At 51.5% G+C, this 18,870-nt stretch overlaps 1 protein-coding gene and 1 long non-coding RNA gene across 2 annotated transcripts; one reads left to right on the forward strand and one right to left on the reverse strand.

Moving 5' to 3' along the window:
• Window positions 1-10,151: 10,151 nt before the first annotated feature.
• On the reverse strand, window positions 10,152-12,634 carry LOC118578365. The gene is made up of 3 exons (XR_004944253.1): window positions 12,442-12,634; window positions 12,028-12,180; window positions 10,152-11,723 (listed from the first exon to the last, which is right to left on the reverse strand). It is a non-coding gene; the product is annotated as an uncharacterized LOC118578365 (long non-coding RNA).
• Window positions 12,635-14,975: 2,341 nt separating this feature from the next.
• Window positions 14,976-17,884, forward strand: Dmrta2 (DMRT like family A2). Its single transcript, XM_036179311.1, has 2 exons — window positions 14,976-15,522; window positions 16,770-17,884. The coding sequence occupies exons 1-2, from the start codon at window positions 14,976-14,978 to the stop codon at window positions 17,825-17,827; spliced, it is 1,605 nt and encodes a 534-aa protein (XP_036035204.1). The 3' UTR covers window positions 17,828-17,884.
• The last annotated feature ends 986 nt before the right edge of the window (window positions 17,885-18,870 follow it).

The following is an 18,870-nucleotide window of genomic DNA, read 5'->3' on the forward strand; positions in this document are numbered from 1 at the left end:
CTGCTTACAGTGACTCCAGGACTCCTTGTTATCCCCATTCTAGGTCACTGCCCTGTGTTCTTGGATTATCATTTGTGTCTTTGAAGAATTTATTTAAAGGGTTGAGGAAGCAATGTCAGTTTCCTATTGCCTTTTAATAGTCTTGGGTTTTTTGGAAGGCTTCTGGTTTAGAAGGCTACCATGATCTGACCCTGTGAGTTTTATGAGCCATCCAGGTAGGTGTTCATCTGAATCAAAAGCATTCATAGCCTGGGATGGATGGGGACATTCTTGTGGAGTCTTTCTACTGCAAGGGGTTAAGAGTTAAGGTTTTATAGGTTTGGTTCAGCCAATGGAATTAAAAAACATTACCTCTGTAGTTGCATTAAAGCTAGATGTGCTGACCTGGGCATGCCTGACAGCAGGCTAGATTTCAGAGACTGCAGAGTTCTGACACACTTCCTCATAGGTTATGGGAGAGAGTCTTTCTTCTCTGTTTCAATTTCAGCATCACTGACTGAGACACTTCTGCCTATCCCATTCATCTACCCAATTCTAGATCCCACAAGTGGGTAGGACACAGTCCTAAATTCAGTTCAAAAATAACTACCTTGGGCATTGCATTTGCATCTGTGTGACACATCACACTCATTTCTTACTTGATCATCTTAACATTCTGTTGTATACTTTAGAGGCTTCTTCCCATTTTAGCCCTAACTGTTGTGTAGTCAACCAGAGGGGGAGGAAGTTCTCTGAACGTTTCACAGTTCACCTCACTTTCCATGGTTGTCATCAGCCCACTGCTGTGAGTGAGCCAGAGACGCTCACTCCAGTTCTACAGTACTCAAAAGGTTGTACCTGCCTTATGTCCCCATCATCTTAGCAAAAGTATCAAGGCTCAGGACCTGGCCTCCTGTTTTCATTGTCCTATACATTGTCTACATTCTCCCCAGGAGTAGCTCTTGAAATCCTCTTTTATATGCAAAAGTTAAGTGTGTATTCTTCTGGAAAGGGAATCTGTATTCATCAGATTCTTAATGAGATCTGTTAACCAGAAAAAAAAAAAAAATTGAAGAGCCACTATTTGCATCAAGCAAATAATATCAGACTAATTGCGATGTTGAAGCTGTGTGGTTTTCTATTTCATATCCAAAAGAAGCTCCCAAAGATGGTTAAATGTAACCAGTCAGTTCTCTTGCCTTGAACTTCCCTCTGCATTGAGTATCTCTAGCTTTTCTTTAAAAAAAATCAGCTTTGGAAAACAATAAGAGTCCTTACCACTCACTCTGTTCCCCTCCACTGAAAATTTTGAGACAGGGTTTCATTGTTTAACCCTGACTGGCCTGGAAGTCGGAGAGATGTGCCTGCCTCTTCCTCTGTGCTAAGATAAAGGTGTGCACTCGGCTTCCAGTACATTTTGAAAGTTTATCTGACAGGAATTACAATTAAGAGAAACCTGATCTTTTTTTCACTCTCTTAACTCTTTTTCACAATTTGTTAGTTGTTCTTGGTTTTGCCAAGTAGTATTATGTGCTTAAGAGCCCATCTTCTAAAGCCATTGCCTGGGTGCAGGCACCAGCTCCATTCACTAACTAGCACTATGCCTTAGGGAAGTCACCTCACCTTCCTGCACCACAGCTTTTCAGCTATAAAAGGAATTACTAACAGTAACGTGTTGATCAAAGCTTAGAAAATTTCAGTAAAGCAGTTGGAACAGCTATTGCCTGCCCTGTAGACCCAGAGGATTGTAATAGTGTGTGGTGGTCGTGAGAAGTGGCAGTTTCTGGGGGAACGGCACACCAGACAGACTAAAAGGTAGTCCAGGAGCTCCTGTATTCCAGAGCCCTAGGAAAGGTTGGCATTAGGATGAGTCAGATACTCAGTGCACTACAAACCTTTCTTCTAGCCTCACAATAACCCTGTGGGTAGAAGTTCTAAACCTCCTTCATACAGGAAACAAGATCCAAGCAATTGTCTCAAGCCCTGCACACATTAAGGAGCAGGGCAGAGTTCTGCATCTATCCCTTGACTCTGAACTCCTGCATGTCTGCAACAGTGCAGTGCTGCCCTCGAGGGAAACACCCACATGACCAAGACTCTGATAATAAAGTGTTGGGTGCTAGAAAGAGGAACGTCACATTTTTCATGGACATATGACGCATTCCTGAAGTCCCTAGTGCTACCATTACATGGAAATGTGTCAGAAGCCAGGACTTACACAATATTTAAAGCATAGGGGTCTCCCAAGTCATTCACTAATCCTTTATCCTACCACACTATCTTCCCTTCAGAGTTTCATCATCTCATTAAGGTTATAGTTATATCCTAACTGGTCTCCGTTTCTCCGGTCCAGTCTCCACGTCACTGGCAGCAAATCCTCTCACTTGCCTCACTGTGCCATCTACCTTGCCTCAATCCTCTCCAAAGCTTCCCTATGCCTTCCAAGTAAAACCTATGCCTTCCAAGTAAAACCCTAATTTTTGGTTTGGATTTAAGCCCCTGTCACCTACCCTACTTCCTTCCCCTCCTTCATTCTCTCAACACATACTGACCTAAGAATTTTCCTGAATGTGCCAGCTTTCTGTCGTCTTTGGCCTCACACAGTATTGCCTTCTTTGACTGGTACCAGCCTCCAATCCTCCACTTCTGGATAGACTTTGCTTCCTCTCACATACATTCCTGACCATTGCCTTGCCCCTCACACCACAGGTCAGATGCCTATGCTGGGAAACTTCAGCCCGAGGCTGTCCTTTTCATTGTGCTGGGTCTTTCCAAACTGTAATTCAGTTTGTGACCTTCCTCACCCTGGTCATGAGCCCTGAAAAGATCAGAATCACTTCATATCCTCAAGACCTAGCAAAATCCGACATACAACAAGCACATTTTAACAAATACTGACTGAATTTGAACAGAGATACTGACATAAAAGTACCAAAAGATAGGCACTTCCATCCCTGACCTCCAACTCATCTAGTAACACTGAAAGGCCAAGAAATTATATCTTGATTATTTATTCCCAGAACCAGACCAGGGTCTAGCACATAGCAGGTGTGTACCCAATGGCTACTGAAGCAAAGCCAACTTGTTTATTAATGAAAGAAAAAAAGGTAAAGGAATTGGTGTTGAGTTCTTAGGTCAGCCCAACATGATGCTGCCCTCTATTCTTCCACATCATCCTCAGACTCGCCCCGTGAATAGTTAGAAAAAACAGAGATTTGGAGAGCTGAGTCACCATCCAGAGACACATGACTAACAGGGAGAGGAATGGCCTTTGGTGGAGCCATGGAGCCATATGTGCCCTGAGCACACTCCTGTGCTTTCAATCATTGGTGAGCCCTGCCCTAGCTGCCTTGGCATGCAGAACTTCAGACCCAAAGGTAGGTTAATATTAGTTAACAATGCCACACAGTCCCCTTGGTTTGCCTTCCATCTATGAAGACTGGTGTCTGGCTCTCAAGCAGGGCTTATCTGTCCTGCACACCCTCGGTGTTAGAATTTCCTTCCTCACCCCACACTCCTTTCAAACTCTTCCTGGATAAGAGAGTGCCCTAGTTTTGTTTAAGAAATAAACTTGCTGACAGTGGGATCGGTGATTTGTTTGATTGCTCAGCACAGGCCTGCTCCTATGTAGGTGCTTCAAAGACAACTGTTGGTCGTGAAAGGACCACTTAAACATTGTCTAGTACCTGCCAGACATTGTGATAGTTAATAATATTAACTCATTTGTTCTTTGTATGGTTGTCTTTACTGGTGCTCAAACTAAGGCCTGGGAGGTTAGGTCATTTGTTCAAGGTCACACACAACCAGTAAACCAAGGAGCCAGGTCAAACACAGTCCATTTGGCTTCAGAGCTCAGGCCAGTATTGCACTGCTTCTCCGGTAAGTTCCTGGAACCCACAGCACAAGGCAGGGGCCTCTTCTAATCCCTGTGTTTCCCTGGCAGAGCAGGGATCACATTATTACGGTTATTTGCACAGAAGTCGTTTCCACTGGACTGTAACAGGTCCACACCTGTGGCATCTGGCAGAGAGTACTGATAGTAGATGTTACGAATGAACCACAAACTATCCTGTGAGGAGTAACACACAGCCCCTATTCCATGCACTGGTAAACTGAGGACCAAGCAACAGAAGTCTGAGCCTCTGTGCTGTATACCACTGGCCTGTGCTTAGGCCTGCCTCCACAACAAATGTGTTCCCCAATGTTTCACCGTATCAGCATTTGTCCTATGGCTCGCCCACTCATTGAAGCCTTCTTGCACACTTGATCCTCAGCCTCCACCCTTAACCTAGAATGCCGTGACCACCAATTTTAATGCTAGAGATTTTAATCTCAGAACAATGGAAACCCAAAGTCTCCTCTCCCCCATGATGGAGAGTCAAAAACTGCTTCTCAAGTAAGTTTCATCAGGGAATATGGTGAACCTGGAAGTCTAAAATCCGAGAATTAGCCAAGGGAGGTATCCACAGCATCAGGATGGAGCCTGCCTTCTGGATACAGGTGTCCAGGGCCTGCAAATGTTACCTGCCTCCCATGGGTACACACTAGTAACATTTGCATAAGGCTTTTCTGAGAAGTTGGCAACAGCAAGCCTTACTGAAACTTTTCTATGTTTTGAGAGTCAAAAGAAGCGGCCAGAAACTTGCTTTATTTCCAGAGGTGAATACCAAGGACTCTGTTGAACATCCATGTAGAAGCCATGGTCTTCCTAGCCTTTGTCCTTATCTCAGAACATTATACTATAGATAAAGAAACTGAGGGCCAGAGCAATGAACTGGCTAGTACAAGGTCTCTGTTATGACATGCCTTTACCCATAGTAAATGTCATAAGGAACTGGCTTGTGTAGCTATCACTTCCATACTTCAATTTCTTCATGAGTTTCTTCCATGCTGTGGGAAGTGATAGGCAGAATGAATAATATGCTTTCTTGAACAAAAGTGGTATTGTACTATGGAGGAGTCTTTTAAAGAATAAACTGCTGTGTGAGCCCCCAAATAGAATCCCTGGGAGTATATAGGGGTGAGAGAGAGTATGTTTCCCAGAGGGCTTAGAGTGGCCCTGGGCTATTCTGCTCTGCTTATGTGGGAGGGTGCTTTGTGTTTCATATTCCAGTTAATGTAACCTCCAGAACATGGGATGTGAAGCATGGGCACAGAGAAAGATAGTCCTGATCCCACCTTGGATCTTGAACAGCCGGAGTATGCTGGGAGGTCATTCAGCCATGCCAATCCATCTGAATTTGGGTTCTGGAGGCAGGGGGATTTTCAGATTAGGGCTCAAAAATCAAAGGCACCTGAGACCAAGTTCTTTATATCTCCAGCTCCCAGATACCCGGTCTTCCTTTTCATGGAGATAAACAGGATGCTGAGAAGGAGTGTTAGTTTGGGTTTCTATTGCTGTAACAAGACACCGTGACCATGGCAACTCTTATAAAGGACAGCATTTAATTGGGGCTGGTTTACAGTTCAAAGATTTAGTCCATTATCGCCATGGTGGAAAGCATGGCAATACACAGGCAGACATGGTGCTGGAGAGGTAGCTGAGAGTTCTACATCTGGATCAGCAGGCAGCAGGAAGAGAGAGTGAGCCACTGGCCAGGCTCAAGCATCTGAGACCTCAAAGCCCTCCCACAGTGGCACACTTCCTCTAACAAGGCCACACCTCCTAATAGTGCTACTCCCTATGGGCCTGTGGGGCCATTTTCATGCTAAGTACCACAGGAATGAAGAGTCCTCCAAAGAAAGGGGTTCCAAACATTGAAGGAAGTGTCTCTTCCCCCACACCCAGCAGGCTTGCTCAGGGAACCGGTAGTGAAGAACCAGCCTCTAATTGTAAACAACTCTCAACCCTCACCACACCAGTCTATGTCACTGGGAGGATATTTCTCTATTTCCTTCTGATAGTTACTTCTCAGTTTCCTCTGCTAGAAATTGGAGATGACAAGGGGCAATTGTGTGGTTTCAGAGAGGGCAGCACAGAGGCATTTGGGAACAACCCCCACCTGCACCCCACCCTGAATCAGCATGTGTCACTTTTGTCCCTGACAAAAGACAGTTGAGGCATCTGGAAACATGTTGGAATCTGTACCAACTAATTCAGGAAGGACATGGGGCTCCAAATTGGAGATGGCTGGGCCTGGCAGATCCTGAGAAAGTTGGAAATTAGAACCTGCCTAGTCCAAGTAGGAACTTTCTGTGTGACAAAGCAGGAAATGGTGGTGAGGGTCAGAGTTAAAACAAAACAGAAAGGGTTGAAAACTGACAGAGAGGTGAACTGTGGGGATGCATTCAGCTTCTCCTCTCCACATCCATCCTTCCCTCTTCCGTTTCCTGTGTGCTGTATGCTACAGGCTGGGAGTTCATAGCAACCAGCAATTCCTTGCTGCACTCGAGAGAAGGTCCTGTTGAAGATCTGACCTAGGATCCAGCCCTATCCCCTGCCCTCCACTTGTGGTGAGCCTGGCTGCTCCTGACCTCCAGACAGTCTAACATGGCAGATGAGAGGCAAGTGCAGAGATAGCTGATGACTCCCCCAGGGTCAGGCGTTCAGGTGTTGTCAGTGAAGGGTAGCAACCTTTACACCCAGACTTCTTGATGAAACCAGAGAGACTTGGACTGCACTCTAGGTCCAGAGGCTCCTCTTCTTGCTTATGCCTCTTGAAATTCCCTCCTGCCCTGCCTCAATATCACAGCCAGGGCTCTTGGAACATTACCCTGGAAGCTAATTCCTGAAGTCACCAATCTGAGGATTGGTTCCCAAAGTCCAGGAGGACCTGCAAATCACCTGGACCTTTCTACCTCTGACCATTTCCCTTCAGCTGGTTAGTTAAGGGCCTCAAAAAAAAAAAACCTCTGAGCACTATTTGAAAACTTGACATGGAAAAGGGTTCAGGAGTGAGGCTGATCTCAAGATGAAGATAGAGATAGTCTAAGTAGCTTTCTTAAGCTCATGTCATTAGCAGTTAGTTATAATGGGTGAAAAGATTCTGTCCAAAATAGCTATACACTATACCAAGGATATGTGTTTAGGAAACAGTATGGAGGGAAAGGGTGAGGTTTACCAAAAATATCTCCCTTAGATATAAGGTCACACTGTGTTCTGGGTGAAAACATCCCACATTGTAAAGATGCACAGTCTCTCTCAAAGTAATTTATAAAGACAGGCTCTGCCTGGCCCTGGTGATGCACACCTTTAATCCCAGCATTTGGGAAGCAGAAAAAGGCAGATCTCTGAGTCTACAGAGTTCCAGGAGAGCCAGGGCTACACAGAAAATCCTGTCTTAGAAGAAAGGCGTGGGGGAGATTCAATTATTATTTTTAACAAGATTTGAAATTGATGAAATGTTGATTCAGATCACTATGTTTTAGGGAAAAAATTGAGATGTTTGAAAAAGAAGAATTGGGAATCAGTAGAATGACCCGCCCTCCCGAATATCACACTAGTACAGGAGTTAGGACACTGAGGCTGGGAAACAGGCTGAAGTCAACAGAGGTCATCTGAGATTTCAGTGTGTGGTCAGTGGAGGGATGGGCAGGTCATTCGATAGTCCTCTGATAACCAGCTAATTATTTGGGGAAAAGTTAAGTTACAAACTTCACACCTTCCATGAAAATTATTTTCAACTGAACTAACTATATAAAGAGAGAAAATTAAAAGAGCTAAGTAAATATAAAAATAGAGGTAAATGATTTTAGAAGTTTAAAACTGAAAAATCTTAAGTAAGATACTGTAGATATACACCATTTATAGGGGAAATTAACAAGTATGGCTACTTTTACAAAAAAAAAAAAAAAAATGCTTAAAACCCCAGGATAGTAATAGCAAAACCAGTAACCCAAAGAAGGGAGACGTGTAGCCCGTTTTACAGAAAGGGGGGTGCTGCTGCCTTGAGTGTGTACTGACCTAAGGGAGAGCAGAGAGGTTCTAAGTTCTTAAAGGATGTATGCATATTATTTAAAAAACGGACAGCAGTGGCCATAACATAAAGAAAAAAACTAAGGAAATGTAAATTGAAGTGCCTCTGAGATGCTGCTTTTCTTGCTTGAATCAGCGAAGATTAAAAAGATCCCAAGATGCATCTTGAGCACCTTGCCTGTCACAACCTTTTCTGAGGGCTGTTTGACAGGTAGCTATCAAATGCCCTGGAAAAAGCCTCTGATGACTCTCGGGCATTTCTAGTAAGTTTTCCTAAGGAAATAATTGGTCACATTCACAAAGGCTGCTCATGGTAGCAATGTTATCAGAGCAAAAACTGGAGACTATTAAAAAAGAGTTGGCAAAATAAGGTACATCCATATAACTGAATATTTTTAAATCCTTTTAAAGATTGTGTGTTGATTAACATGAAAAATGCTTATATTTGTAAACAAAATGCAGTTTTGTAAATGAACACACAGAAACAGTTTACAAAAATATGTATCAAATATATGCTGCTAAATTTTCTAAAATGTTTAAGACGTTTGTAAGAACAAGCCCTGGCAGCTTCCATTTGGGTCCCTTCAGGAAGCCCCTTCCATGCCCACTGTTCTCACTGTGAGGTCAACAGTGGGTGACCTTGTGCTTAGTTGACCGGTGAACTCTGTAAGATTATATTACAAGTAGCTAATCTCTGGTCCTCAGAGCCTGGCACATACTAGGGACTCAACATGAGTGGCCAGATTCTCGGTTTTCCTTTGATAACTGGCGAATTTAATGAAAAACAAAAACAAACAAAAAACCCAAAACAAACAAACAAAAAACCTAAGCCCCACATTATGCTCAGAATTGAGGTGAGGAGACAACGGTCTAAGACTGAACATTGGATCTGGTAAGTTACCACACCGCTCTAAATTTCGTGAGCCACTCAGGTCTGCAGTGGGCTGTCGCACTTCCCATTAGCACTGTGTGCTAAGCAAGCAGGCCACAGCTACAGTTTGGCAGAGAGGCGAAAACAGGAGACACTTCAAAATAGAAAGCCTTGAAACCTTGTGCAACCCTACTCCCTTGCAGGGCTTGACCAAGGAGGCCAGTGGCTGTGGCTGGACCTATGGCTGGAACTTGGTGTCGGCACCTCCTGCACCAGTGCGTTCCCTCCTTCCGCCTCAGTTGGCCCTTCGCCTGCTCCTGAGTAAGGCGCCCAGTGCTCCTTTCCCTAAAGAAGCTAAGCACCAGCAATTGGACCCCAGGTGCAGAAGAGAGCCCCAGGTGGAACCCAGAATTTTGCAGACCACAGGCCGGGGATGGCAACTCCAAGCTTGAAAGTTTCGCTCCTCTGTGTCGCCTTCCAGCTTGGAATCGGTCTCTCACCTGACAAGTGAGATAATGGGACCCAGTAGAGGAAGGTAGGTCTTCATAAGTCACTGCAGGGAAAGTGCAAGGCGCTGGAAGAACACGCAAAAGCCCAGAGCCACAGTGGGCAGCGTGGTTTGTTGTTTTGTTCTGTTTCCAAAGTTGTGTCTTTTCCTTGGCCCTAGCCTCGGCCAGATCAAGGGCCATTTCAAAGGAGCCAGCAAACCAGGCTCCCTTCCTCCCGATTCACGCTGGGCACGCGCGACAGAGCGTCTTAATCAGCAAGACTGGAGGAAAACGTCTCCTGTGCTGGCGTCCATGCCTGCGTCCACGCAGGAACAGGAGTCACTCTAGTGCACAAAACGCGCGTCAGGCATGCCTGCCTTCGGAGATGCTGTCTCCCAAGGCACCTTCTTCCTCCAGCCCTTCCCAGGTGAAGAATTTCAGCCAAACTAACGGAATCCAGAGCGGTGGGAAAGGGGTCTGTGCGGGAGGGGCGAATCCGTCCCAGAGCCACCGGTTTGGGGATAATTACTTTTAATGTCAGAAAGATTTAGTTTAATATCATCTCTATTAGGCTGCCGGGAGGGTAATTAAACGGGGCGCGTCGCAGCCGGCAAACAGATGGCGTCTGCTTGCTCCGAGGCCGCGGGCAAACAGCGCAAAAGTCAACGCTTCCCAGGTCCCCCACTGATGCCCCTAGCCCTTCTCCTAGTCAGTGGTACAGAATCCCCATTCTCGGGGCCCAGTCCCACATCACCCCAGGTCCCCACCTGGGCCTTCCCCCTGGGCCTCTGCTGTGGAGTGGCTCTGAGTGATGGATGGGGTTGGAATGAGGGTGTGAAGGATTTCTTGGCTGGGTGCACACGCCCCCTCCCCACCCGCCCGGCAGACTCGTCAGCAAATGACTCTGAGCTGAGGACACTTCTGAAAGTGAGTTGGGCCCTCTCTGTCAACCACTTCATTTGGAGTGAAGGTCTCTATCCCAGCAGACGGAGGAGGTCTAAGGTTCCGTGCTGAGATAGTTATGCTCAATGTTGAGGGTGCAGGCTCACGACGTGGGATTCTGCAGGCGTCTGAGTTTGAGATCACTCACCACCAAGTGGTTGTGCCTGCAGGCAACGTGTTTATGAGAGCATACTGTGAGGCCAAACTTTTTGAAAGGGTCCCTTGGATGAGAGGGCCACATCAGAGGTGAGCGCGCCCCCCATGGGCGTCCACTTCATATGTACAAGATGTGTGCATGAAGGTGTGTCCAAACCTACAGTGAGTTGTGTTAGGGTGTGTGTGTGTGTGTGTGTGTGTGTGTGTGTAGTGTTGGGTGGGGGGCTCATACTGTTGCCTCAACCTGGGCATGCTCTCCCTGAGGCTAGCGGCTCAAGTGGGCCTTCACTTCCAGTCTCTTCTGGGCAGCTGCTCATATTAGCAGATGCTAACAGCATGAGTGGCCTGGGAAGCTGGGCAGAGGCGTCCTACGGGGTGGGCACGGTTATCTCAGCCCAGAACGGGTTTTTTTCTGCTTCCGTCCATAACGTTCTTTACCCGAACACCACCAACCTCAGCTTGTGGAAAGAAAGCGTCTCAGACCTGTGGAGATACCAACTTAGAGCACCAGAAAAGGGGGAGAGATCATGTAGTTTGGCCTGGGCTGGGTTCCAGGGTGCGATACCACCTGCTCTTAAGAAAAGAAGGTTCGATCTAGGTCCACGCCAGAGCTTGGATTCCCGCAACCATTGGCTCCCGTGAGTTCGTCTAAGTGCAGGACTCTGGCCTCAAGCGCGAGAAAGGGTATTAGGCCACTGCTTCCCAGAAAACTAAGCAGATCTGTGGTAGGTTACTTCGTTTCGGGGTTTAAAATGTCTGCAAAACTGCCCCCCCCCCAAAAAAAACCAAAAACAACAAAAGCAGGCAGGCAGCGCACGGTGCCTTCCCGCCCCTCCCTCCAACAGGCCAGCGCTCAAGCATAAGTAGAGTTACTCTGCCATCTGACCCTGGGGAATTGTGTGTGTGTGTGTGTGGGGGGGGGGGTCCTGAGCGCCTAATGCGGAGGACTTCACCGCACCCCAACTCCACCTGCATCTTCAGACTCTTCACTTCCTACCAAATCTTTTCTCCGGCAGCAGAGAAGGAACTTCCTCGGTAGCCCCGCAACCAGGTTGCTATTCTCTACTCTTCGGGTCCCAGCTCCCTTCAGACTGGCCTGGCAAACTTTCTGGAAGTTGTCCGCCAGATTCTGAGGTTCATCGCCCGGTCACGTCTCCTCGGGCCGGGTCCTCCGTTGGCTTCTTGGACAGGGCGCATCCCGACCCTCGCAGGCGCGTGGTTCTGCAATGGGATCCTGTTGATCTCGCTTTCCTCCTGCCCCAGCTGCGGGTCCGCCTGGCGGGAGGGACTGCGGACCGAGGCAGGCTCGGTGCGCCTAACAGTTGTGTGCGTCCGCGTCGGCCTAGACCCGACTCCCGAGACCCAGGGGCTTCTACAAAGCAACGCGAAAACGCACGGTAAGGGGTGGAGAGGAAATGAGGAGATGCCCTCGCTTTCTTTTAAACGAATTTTCTTTACTTTGAAGAAGAGAGAAAAGTAGAAAAACAAAACAAAACAAAACAAACAAACAAACAAACAAAAAACCAACAAAAAAAGAGAGAGAGTAACAGAATGTTAGCGGCAAAGGCAGGAGGAGAGCCCGAACTAGAGAATCCGAGGGCGACCCCGCCCAAGGACTTCGACGTCTGTTCCGAAAGGGGGTAACTATGAAAGGATACAAAATTCGAACCCGTTACCTCCTCCGCTGACCGAACGGGTCCTGGGGCCGTGACGTCAGCACGGGTCGCAGAAGGCCAAGTCAAAGTTGGTCCAAGGCCCCCCGCCCCCTGCGCAGCCTTGTGGTCTAGCCGCCCGACCGACTGGCCGGTGCATCCTGCATCCGAGAGAACCTGGGGAGGCGCAAAGGCTGCCTTTTACTTTCGTTTACAAAAATTTACAGGTAAACTTCGTTCATTTCAAATATCGACAAAAAGAATCCCCCCCCCCCCACCACCACCACCACAAAAAGAGGAGCGAGATGCGGAGAAACGAAGAAAGGCAAGGGCACAGGGCTGGGACGCGGGGAGAGGAGAGGCTGAGGCGCGTGGACCCTCGTTCCTCCTCTGGGTTCCTCGCTTAAAAAAAACGCCACTCCTACAAATCACACTTACCCTCCGTGCTGCCCGTGGTGTCAGGACTTAGCAAAACGAAGGAACTAAGCATTAAAGGTGGCAGGGGAGGGGGAGGGGAGCAAATCAGCTCTCAACCACCTCGGAGCACGTCGGACTTGGGAGCACACCCGACCCCGTCAGAAGGAAGCCAGCAAAACCGTCTTGGCAAGTCTGCGGTGAACGCCCTCCCTCCCCCACCCCCGCACCCGGGTTCCACTCCCACTCCGACAGCGGTAATTGAATTGTCACCTGCCCCCGTCCCGCCCCAGGCCTCCAGGGCCACTTGGGAAGCTCGACCTTGCCAAGCGCCCCCGGCCAAGGCAGAGTGGCGCAGCGGAGCCGGCGCCCCAGAACTAGAGGGGTTACACACGTCTAGGCGGAGAGGCGCACCGGACACGGTAATTAGGAGCAATTCACACGCTCTCGGGCGCACGGAAACTTCTTGTCACGACATTTGCAACGCTCCTCCTCGCGCACTCCTTCCCTGGCGCCCCCTCCCTTCCCGCAGGCACTCAGCGGAGCGTTCGGAGTTTCGAATCTTTCGGACACTGTAGACTGAGGGGCTCCCCGGGCGCGGGCCCGGCCAATCAGAGCGCCGACTGCCTCCCCTGGCCAATGGCAGGCGCCACATTGTTGTCCAATTCTGTCTAATGGAGCCCTGAGGAGCAACAATAGAGCGGGCGAGCGGCTCATTGAGAGCTGGCAGCGCGGGGCTACCAGGCCCGGATAGAGCGCAGCGTCCGGAGCGCAGCGAGGGGACGCGGGTTCCAACCAGCCGGCCCCCGGACGGGTCCCGGGTCCCGAGTCCCCTCCGGAGTGTTGGACTGCTGTGTTCCGAGGGGCGGGGGGGTCCGGAAGTTCGGACATGGTGGCTGAAGGAGGGTGACGTGGTCAGATAAGGGGCCGGGGGCAAAGGGAAGAGGCCGAGAAAGCGGCGGCGCGAGCAGAGCTGGGCGGTGCGTGCAGCTCCGGCGGAGGAGGAGCCCCGAGCCCGAGGCAGGTAGTGGAGGGCCGGTGCAGAGCGGGGGGAGGCTACCAGAGGGCGAGGCCTAGGCCCCAAGGGCCTTAGGGACTGCATGCCTGAGGGTCTGGGGGTAGAGGCCCCGGGCACACTGAGCTCTGGGGTTCTCAGACGGAGACCCCAGGAGCGGGTCCCGGCTCTGGAGCCCCCGCGGGGTGGCGGCGAGTGAAGGCCGCAGCGGAAGCCCCGAGCTGGGCCTGCTGGGCCTTCTGCAGCTGCGGCGCAGGTGGGACTCTCCGGTCCCTTCAGGGTCAGTTTCGGAGGCGACTCCCTGGCCTCGCTGAGGCCTGCTGGGGAGTGCACGTTCCAGAACCCCAGCCTGAAAACCAAACCTCCGGAACCTGCGCTGGAGCGGGGTCCCAAGGGGTCCCAGAATGAGGAGGGCGTGTCTAAGGACTGGGTCCCTAAACTGGGGGGTGGGGGTGGGGGTTGGGTAGGAGGGGTTGAGGGAAAAGGAGGTCCTGCAAAGTCTAACTTTGCGAAGATACGCCTTCCTCCTCGACTACTCCAGACTAACTGTCTAGAGCCCGCGCCGCAGGGCTCGCCCTATCCCCACCCTCCTTTTGCAGTTTTTCCTATTTATCACTGCCACTCTCCGTGGACCCGGGTCCGGGCCACCCGGGGCAGCTGTTTCGGGATGTTTTCCTTGCTATTCAAACTAATCTTCGAGCTAGATGGCCTGTCCAAAGAAAGTTTTTTTCTTTCTCCCTGATGGGTTTTCTCTTTAATGCCCCTCAGCTCTCCTAAACTCGGTTCCAGATCTGTTTTCCCTCCAATCCTTTAGAGGCTCAGACCACGGCATGTCCCGAACTCATCTTTCAAAATGGGTCCTGGGGACATAAGCCGAACTTTGCCTCCAAATTTGTCTTCCAGTTCTCACTCTACTTTTAATAGGAAGAAGTTCTTCAGTTCTTTTTAACTCGAATTCCGGTGCTCCCGCATTAAAGGCAACAAACGAGACCCCAACCCAGCCTGCTCAACCCTGCACCGCACCTCCACATTTCTCTCCACTTTACCCTTCCACCAAAACCGAATTTTTTTTTTTTCTTTGCTTTGACACCAGCTTGTTGGTCCCAAATTTTCTCTGTCATCTGAGTCCCTTTCAGGCACACATCTCTCCTTTCTCGTCTCACCCCAATTAACCTAAGCGTTGGACATAATGTTTTCTTTTCAAGTCCTCCTTACATTCAACTGAACCAATGACTTCCAAACTTTGTCGTCTTTTTCCCCCTTGGAGGAACTACTGATTCAAACGAATTCTTCCACCTGCCGTGTCAATCGGATATAAGAGTATCAGGGAGGGGAGGGGAGGGGGGAGGTGTTGTTGGGGAGAAGGAGTCGTCCTGTTTACAAGGCGATTCCGAATACACCTTCCCAGCAACTTGCCGGCTATTAACCAAACGTGGACACCCAAAGTTTTCCTAAATCTGGGTTGCTGCAGGCCGCGCTTACGTCTGCCTCATTGTACTGTCCTCACCCGGGTCTCCCCGCTTCTCCCATGCCAGGTCCAGCCATGGAGCTGCGCTCGGAGCTACCTAGCGTGCCCGGCGCGGCGACTGCAGCAGCCACAGCGACGGGACCTCCCGTGGCATCAGTGGCGTCAGTGGCCGCGGCGGCGGCTGCCGCAGCCTCACTACCGGTGAGCGTGGCCGGGGGCTTGCTGCGGGCGCCTCCCCTGCTCTTGAGGGCAGCGGAGAAGTACCCGCGGACCCCCAAATGCGCGCGCTGCCGCAACCACGGCGTGGTGTCGGCCCTCAAGGGCCACAAGCGCTACTGCCGCTGGAAGGACTGCCTGTGTGCCAAGTGCACGCTCATCGCCGAGCGCCAGCGCGTCATGGCCGCCCAGGTGGCCTTGCGCAGGCAGCAGGCGCAGGAGGAGAACGAGGCGCGCGAGTTGCAGCTGCTGTACGGCACTGCCGAGGGCCTGGCGCTGGCCGCCGCCAACGGCATCATCCCACCGCGGCCCGCCTACGAAGTCTTTGGCTCCGTGTGCGCCACCGACGGCGGGGGGCCCGGAGCTGGAGCGCCCGCGGGGAGTGCAGGGGGCGCAGGGGGCGCAGGTGAGAGCGGGGTCGTGCCGGGGTGGGGGGGGGGGTGGGGGATGGGGTCTGGAAGGAGGAGCCGGGGGACCCAGCTCCGGTGCGCACGGCCTAGTGGATTGTTTCCTTGGTGACAGAGTTTAGCTCCCTTTCCCAGAAGTTGTGGCTACTTACTGTGGCTCCCCAGCCACTCAGCTTCTACCCCCACCCTTAAACTGTCTGCCCTATCTGTAGCTTTGACACTTTCTTCCTTCCTCTCCCTCACCTCAGACCCCAAGGCTACACTTTAGCCTTACACTTGCTAAGGGGGCAGGTCCTTAGTTACTGCCCAACTCATTTTGCTGGGTCTCCTCCCCCGGCAGCCCAGCCGGAAGCCACAGATCTGTTCAGCTCTGAGCTTCTCACAGGCCACCCCGAGCTTTCCTTCCCAACTCTTCTGAAAGGACCCTCTGCAATCCTTCTAATCCGCATTGCTTCCCTAAGTACTGGAGACGCCCCTCTTTCACTGGCCAGCAAGATTCCTTTCCTCTGGTTCCTAAGGCATTTTGGATAAACATTCGCTGCGTTCCCTTGGTTCTGGCTTCTTTCCCCCCAACGCACGCCGCTTTTCTCGTGGTTGGCACGTTTTCCTTTTTTCTGGACCCCTTTCCCATGCCTCTATCTACTCCCAGCATAAACCCATCACTTTCTGGACACTAGAAGGTTTTTCTGTGAGGAAGACAATTAAGTTCAGGAATGGGTTCAGGCTCTTAGATTGGAAGGGAATTTCTTAGGTTTTAATTTTGAAATATGTGGACTAGAAATAGGATATAACTTATTTTAATCTGTAGAGAGGCTTAAGACCTAGGCCCCCAAGGCGCCTTCTCTTCCAAGCTGTGATACCTAAGATAGGGTTGGCTTTGGCAACCTGAGTAGAGTAGCGTCGTCCACACACTGTGAGGTATAGGTGGAGGTTCTGTTTGCTCTGGTTTGAAGGCCACTTCTCTAGGAAATGGGAAGAGAGTGGAGGTGTTGGAGCACAGGTATGGGAAGGGGGCACTGAACATTATTTTCAGGGTGCCAGGTAAGGGTGGGCTTCTGGGTACAGAAAAAGCCTAGGAGCAGAGAGAGGGGGTAGAAGGAGAGGGTGGGTTATAAAATAAAACTGCAGCGCTGGAGCGCAGTCAAAGAATAGTTTGGAAGTTGAGAGAGGAAACTGGCATTCAACAGGCCTAAGTGTGGTGGGTCCAATGTTCTTAACCTCTCCTCACAACTCCATTTTCCCTCAGAGGCCAAGTTGCAGAAGTTTGATCTGTTTCCCAAGACCCTGCTTCAGGCCAGCCGCCCCGACAGTCCGCAGCCACAGCCAGTGAAGCCCTTGTCGCCCGACGGCGCAGACTCGGGTCCCGGGACCTCGTCCCCAGAGGTGCGGCCGGGTTCCGGCTCGGAGAACGGAGATGGCGAATCCTTTTCGGGGTCGCCTCTGGCCCGGGCCTCCAAGGAGGCAGGTGGCAGCTGTCCTGGCAGCGCGGGCCCCAGCGGCGGCGGCGAGGAGGACAGCCCCGGCTCCTCCAGCCCCCTGGGTTCCGAATCGGGTTCGGAGGCTGACAAAGAAGAGGCGGAGGCCGCACCGACTCCGGGGCTGAGCGGAGGCCCCGGGCCGCGGCAGCGGACGCCGCTGGACATCTTGACGCGCGTCTTCCCGGGCCACCGGCGAGGCGTCCTGGAGCTGGTGCTGCAGGGCTGCGGCGGCGACGTGGTGCAGGCCATCGAGCAGGTGCTGAACCACCACCGCGGAGGCTTGGCGGCCGGCCTGGGCCCCGGCGCGCCGCTGGATAAGGCCACGGTGAGCGCGGCCGTAGCGGTGGACGACGCGTGGCCCGGGCGCGTGGACGCCGCGGCCGCCGGGGGTCCCGGGCTGCCCGCTCCGCTGCAGACCGGGCCCGCCGCGCCCCCGCACCACAGACCCTTGCTGGCCGGGGCCATGACGCCGGGCGCGCTGGGCTCGCTCAGCAGCCGCTCCGCCTTCTCGCCGCTGCAGCCCAACGCCAGCCACTTCGGCGCCGACGCGGGCGCCTACCCCCTGGGCGCGCCGCTCGGCCTGAGCCCGCTGCGCCTGGCCTACTCGGCGGCGGCGGCCCACAGCCGCGGCCTGGCCTTCATGGCGCCCTACTCCACCGCCGGCCTGGTGCCCACGCTCGGCTTCCGGCCGCCCATGGACTATGCCTTCAGCGACCTCATGCGCGACCGCTCGGCCGCCGCCGCCGCCGCGGCGGTGCACAAGGAGCCGGGCTACGGGAGCGGGCTGTACGGGCCCATGGTCAATGGCACCCCCGAGAAGCAGTAGGACACGGGGCCCCGCAGCCCAGCGGCCCCCAAACACTGACCCAGCCTGCTCCCCAGCCATCGGCCTCCTTCTCGCCCTGGCCCGCGCCCTCCGCTCAGAGTTGGCTTTGGGGATTTGGTTTTGAAGGGTGGGTGGGAGCACGTCGGCTAAGCGCGCAGGTGTTCTCAGGGGGCCTTGTGGTCCGGGTGCTCGCCCAGCCTCGGGCCACCTTCCCCCAGGCCCGCTCGCCCTGTGGTCAAAAGGCCGGGGATGTCCCTGCTGCTCCCCCTGCTCCGCTCGCCTTGACAGCCCGCGCTCAGGTGGATGGCAGGACAAATCAGCCTCTTGTGTGTCCTCCAGGTCCCAGTTCCCACTCCCCTTTCATTAAAAAAAAAAAAAAAAACAAAAAAACAAAAACAAAAAACAAAATCCGCTCTAACAAATATAAATTTAGGGTGTATACATCTCTTGCCACTGAGTCGAGTCTTTGGGACACACACATATATCGATATCAATTGTAAAAAAAGAAAAAAGAAACGTTCTAAGGTGCACTTTCCTCGTTGCGGTATTTGTCGCTCTCTTTGTTGCTTATGCCGATAAGCATGGGTTTCCTTGGTGCAGTGTGAGTTTTTATATATGTATAAATCTATATATAAGCTATACATATATATATACAAGCCAGTGTATAATGTTATAAAATGGAATTCTAAGTTATTAATTGTAATCTGTAGGTGACCTCGGTATTAACGTGAAAAACATTCAAAATCAAAGCAAAGAAAAAAGAAAAAAGAAAAAAAAAGACAAACTGGGAAAATTAGACTATTCGCGCATTGTACGTATGGGGTTTTATAGATGAGATCTACTGTAAGCTGGGGAGGAACCCTGCCCGCCCCTTGCCCCTGGCCTGCAGCTGTTCTCTGGAGCGGTCCGGGCCGCGCCGAAGCACGACTAGAGCGTCGGGTGACAGAGCTGGAAGCTCCGGGACTCGGCAGCCAGCGACGCTGCGGAGAACTGCTCACTTTGTGCTTTCCTTTGCATAGGTATGAGCTAGAAATAAACGTTAT

This window comes from Onychomys torridus, chromosome 2 (genome assembly GCF_903995425.1).
Source record: "Onychomys torridus chromosome 2, mOncTor1.1, whole genome shotgun sequence".
NCBI lineage: Eukaryota > Metazoa > Chordata > Mammalia > Rodentia > Cricetidae > Onychomys > Onychomys torridus.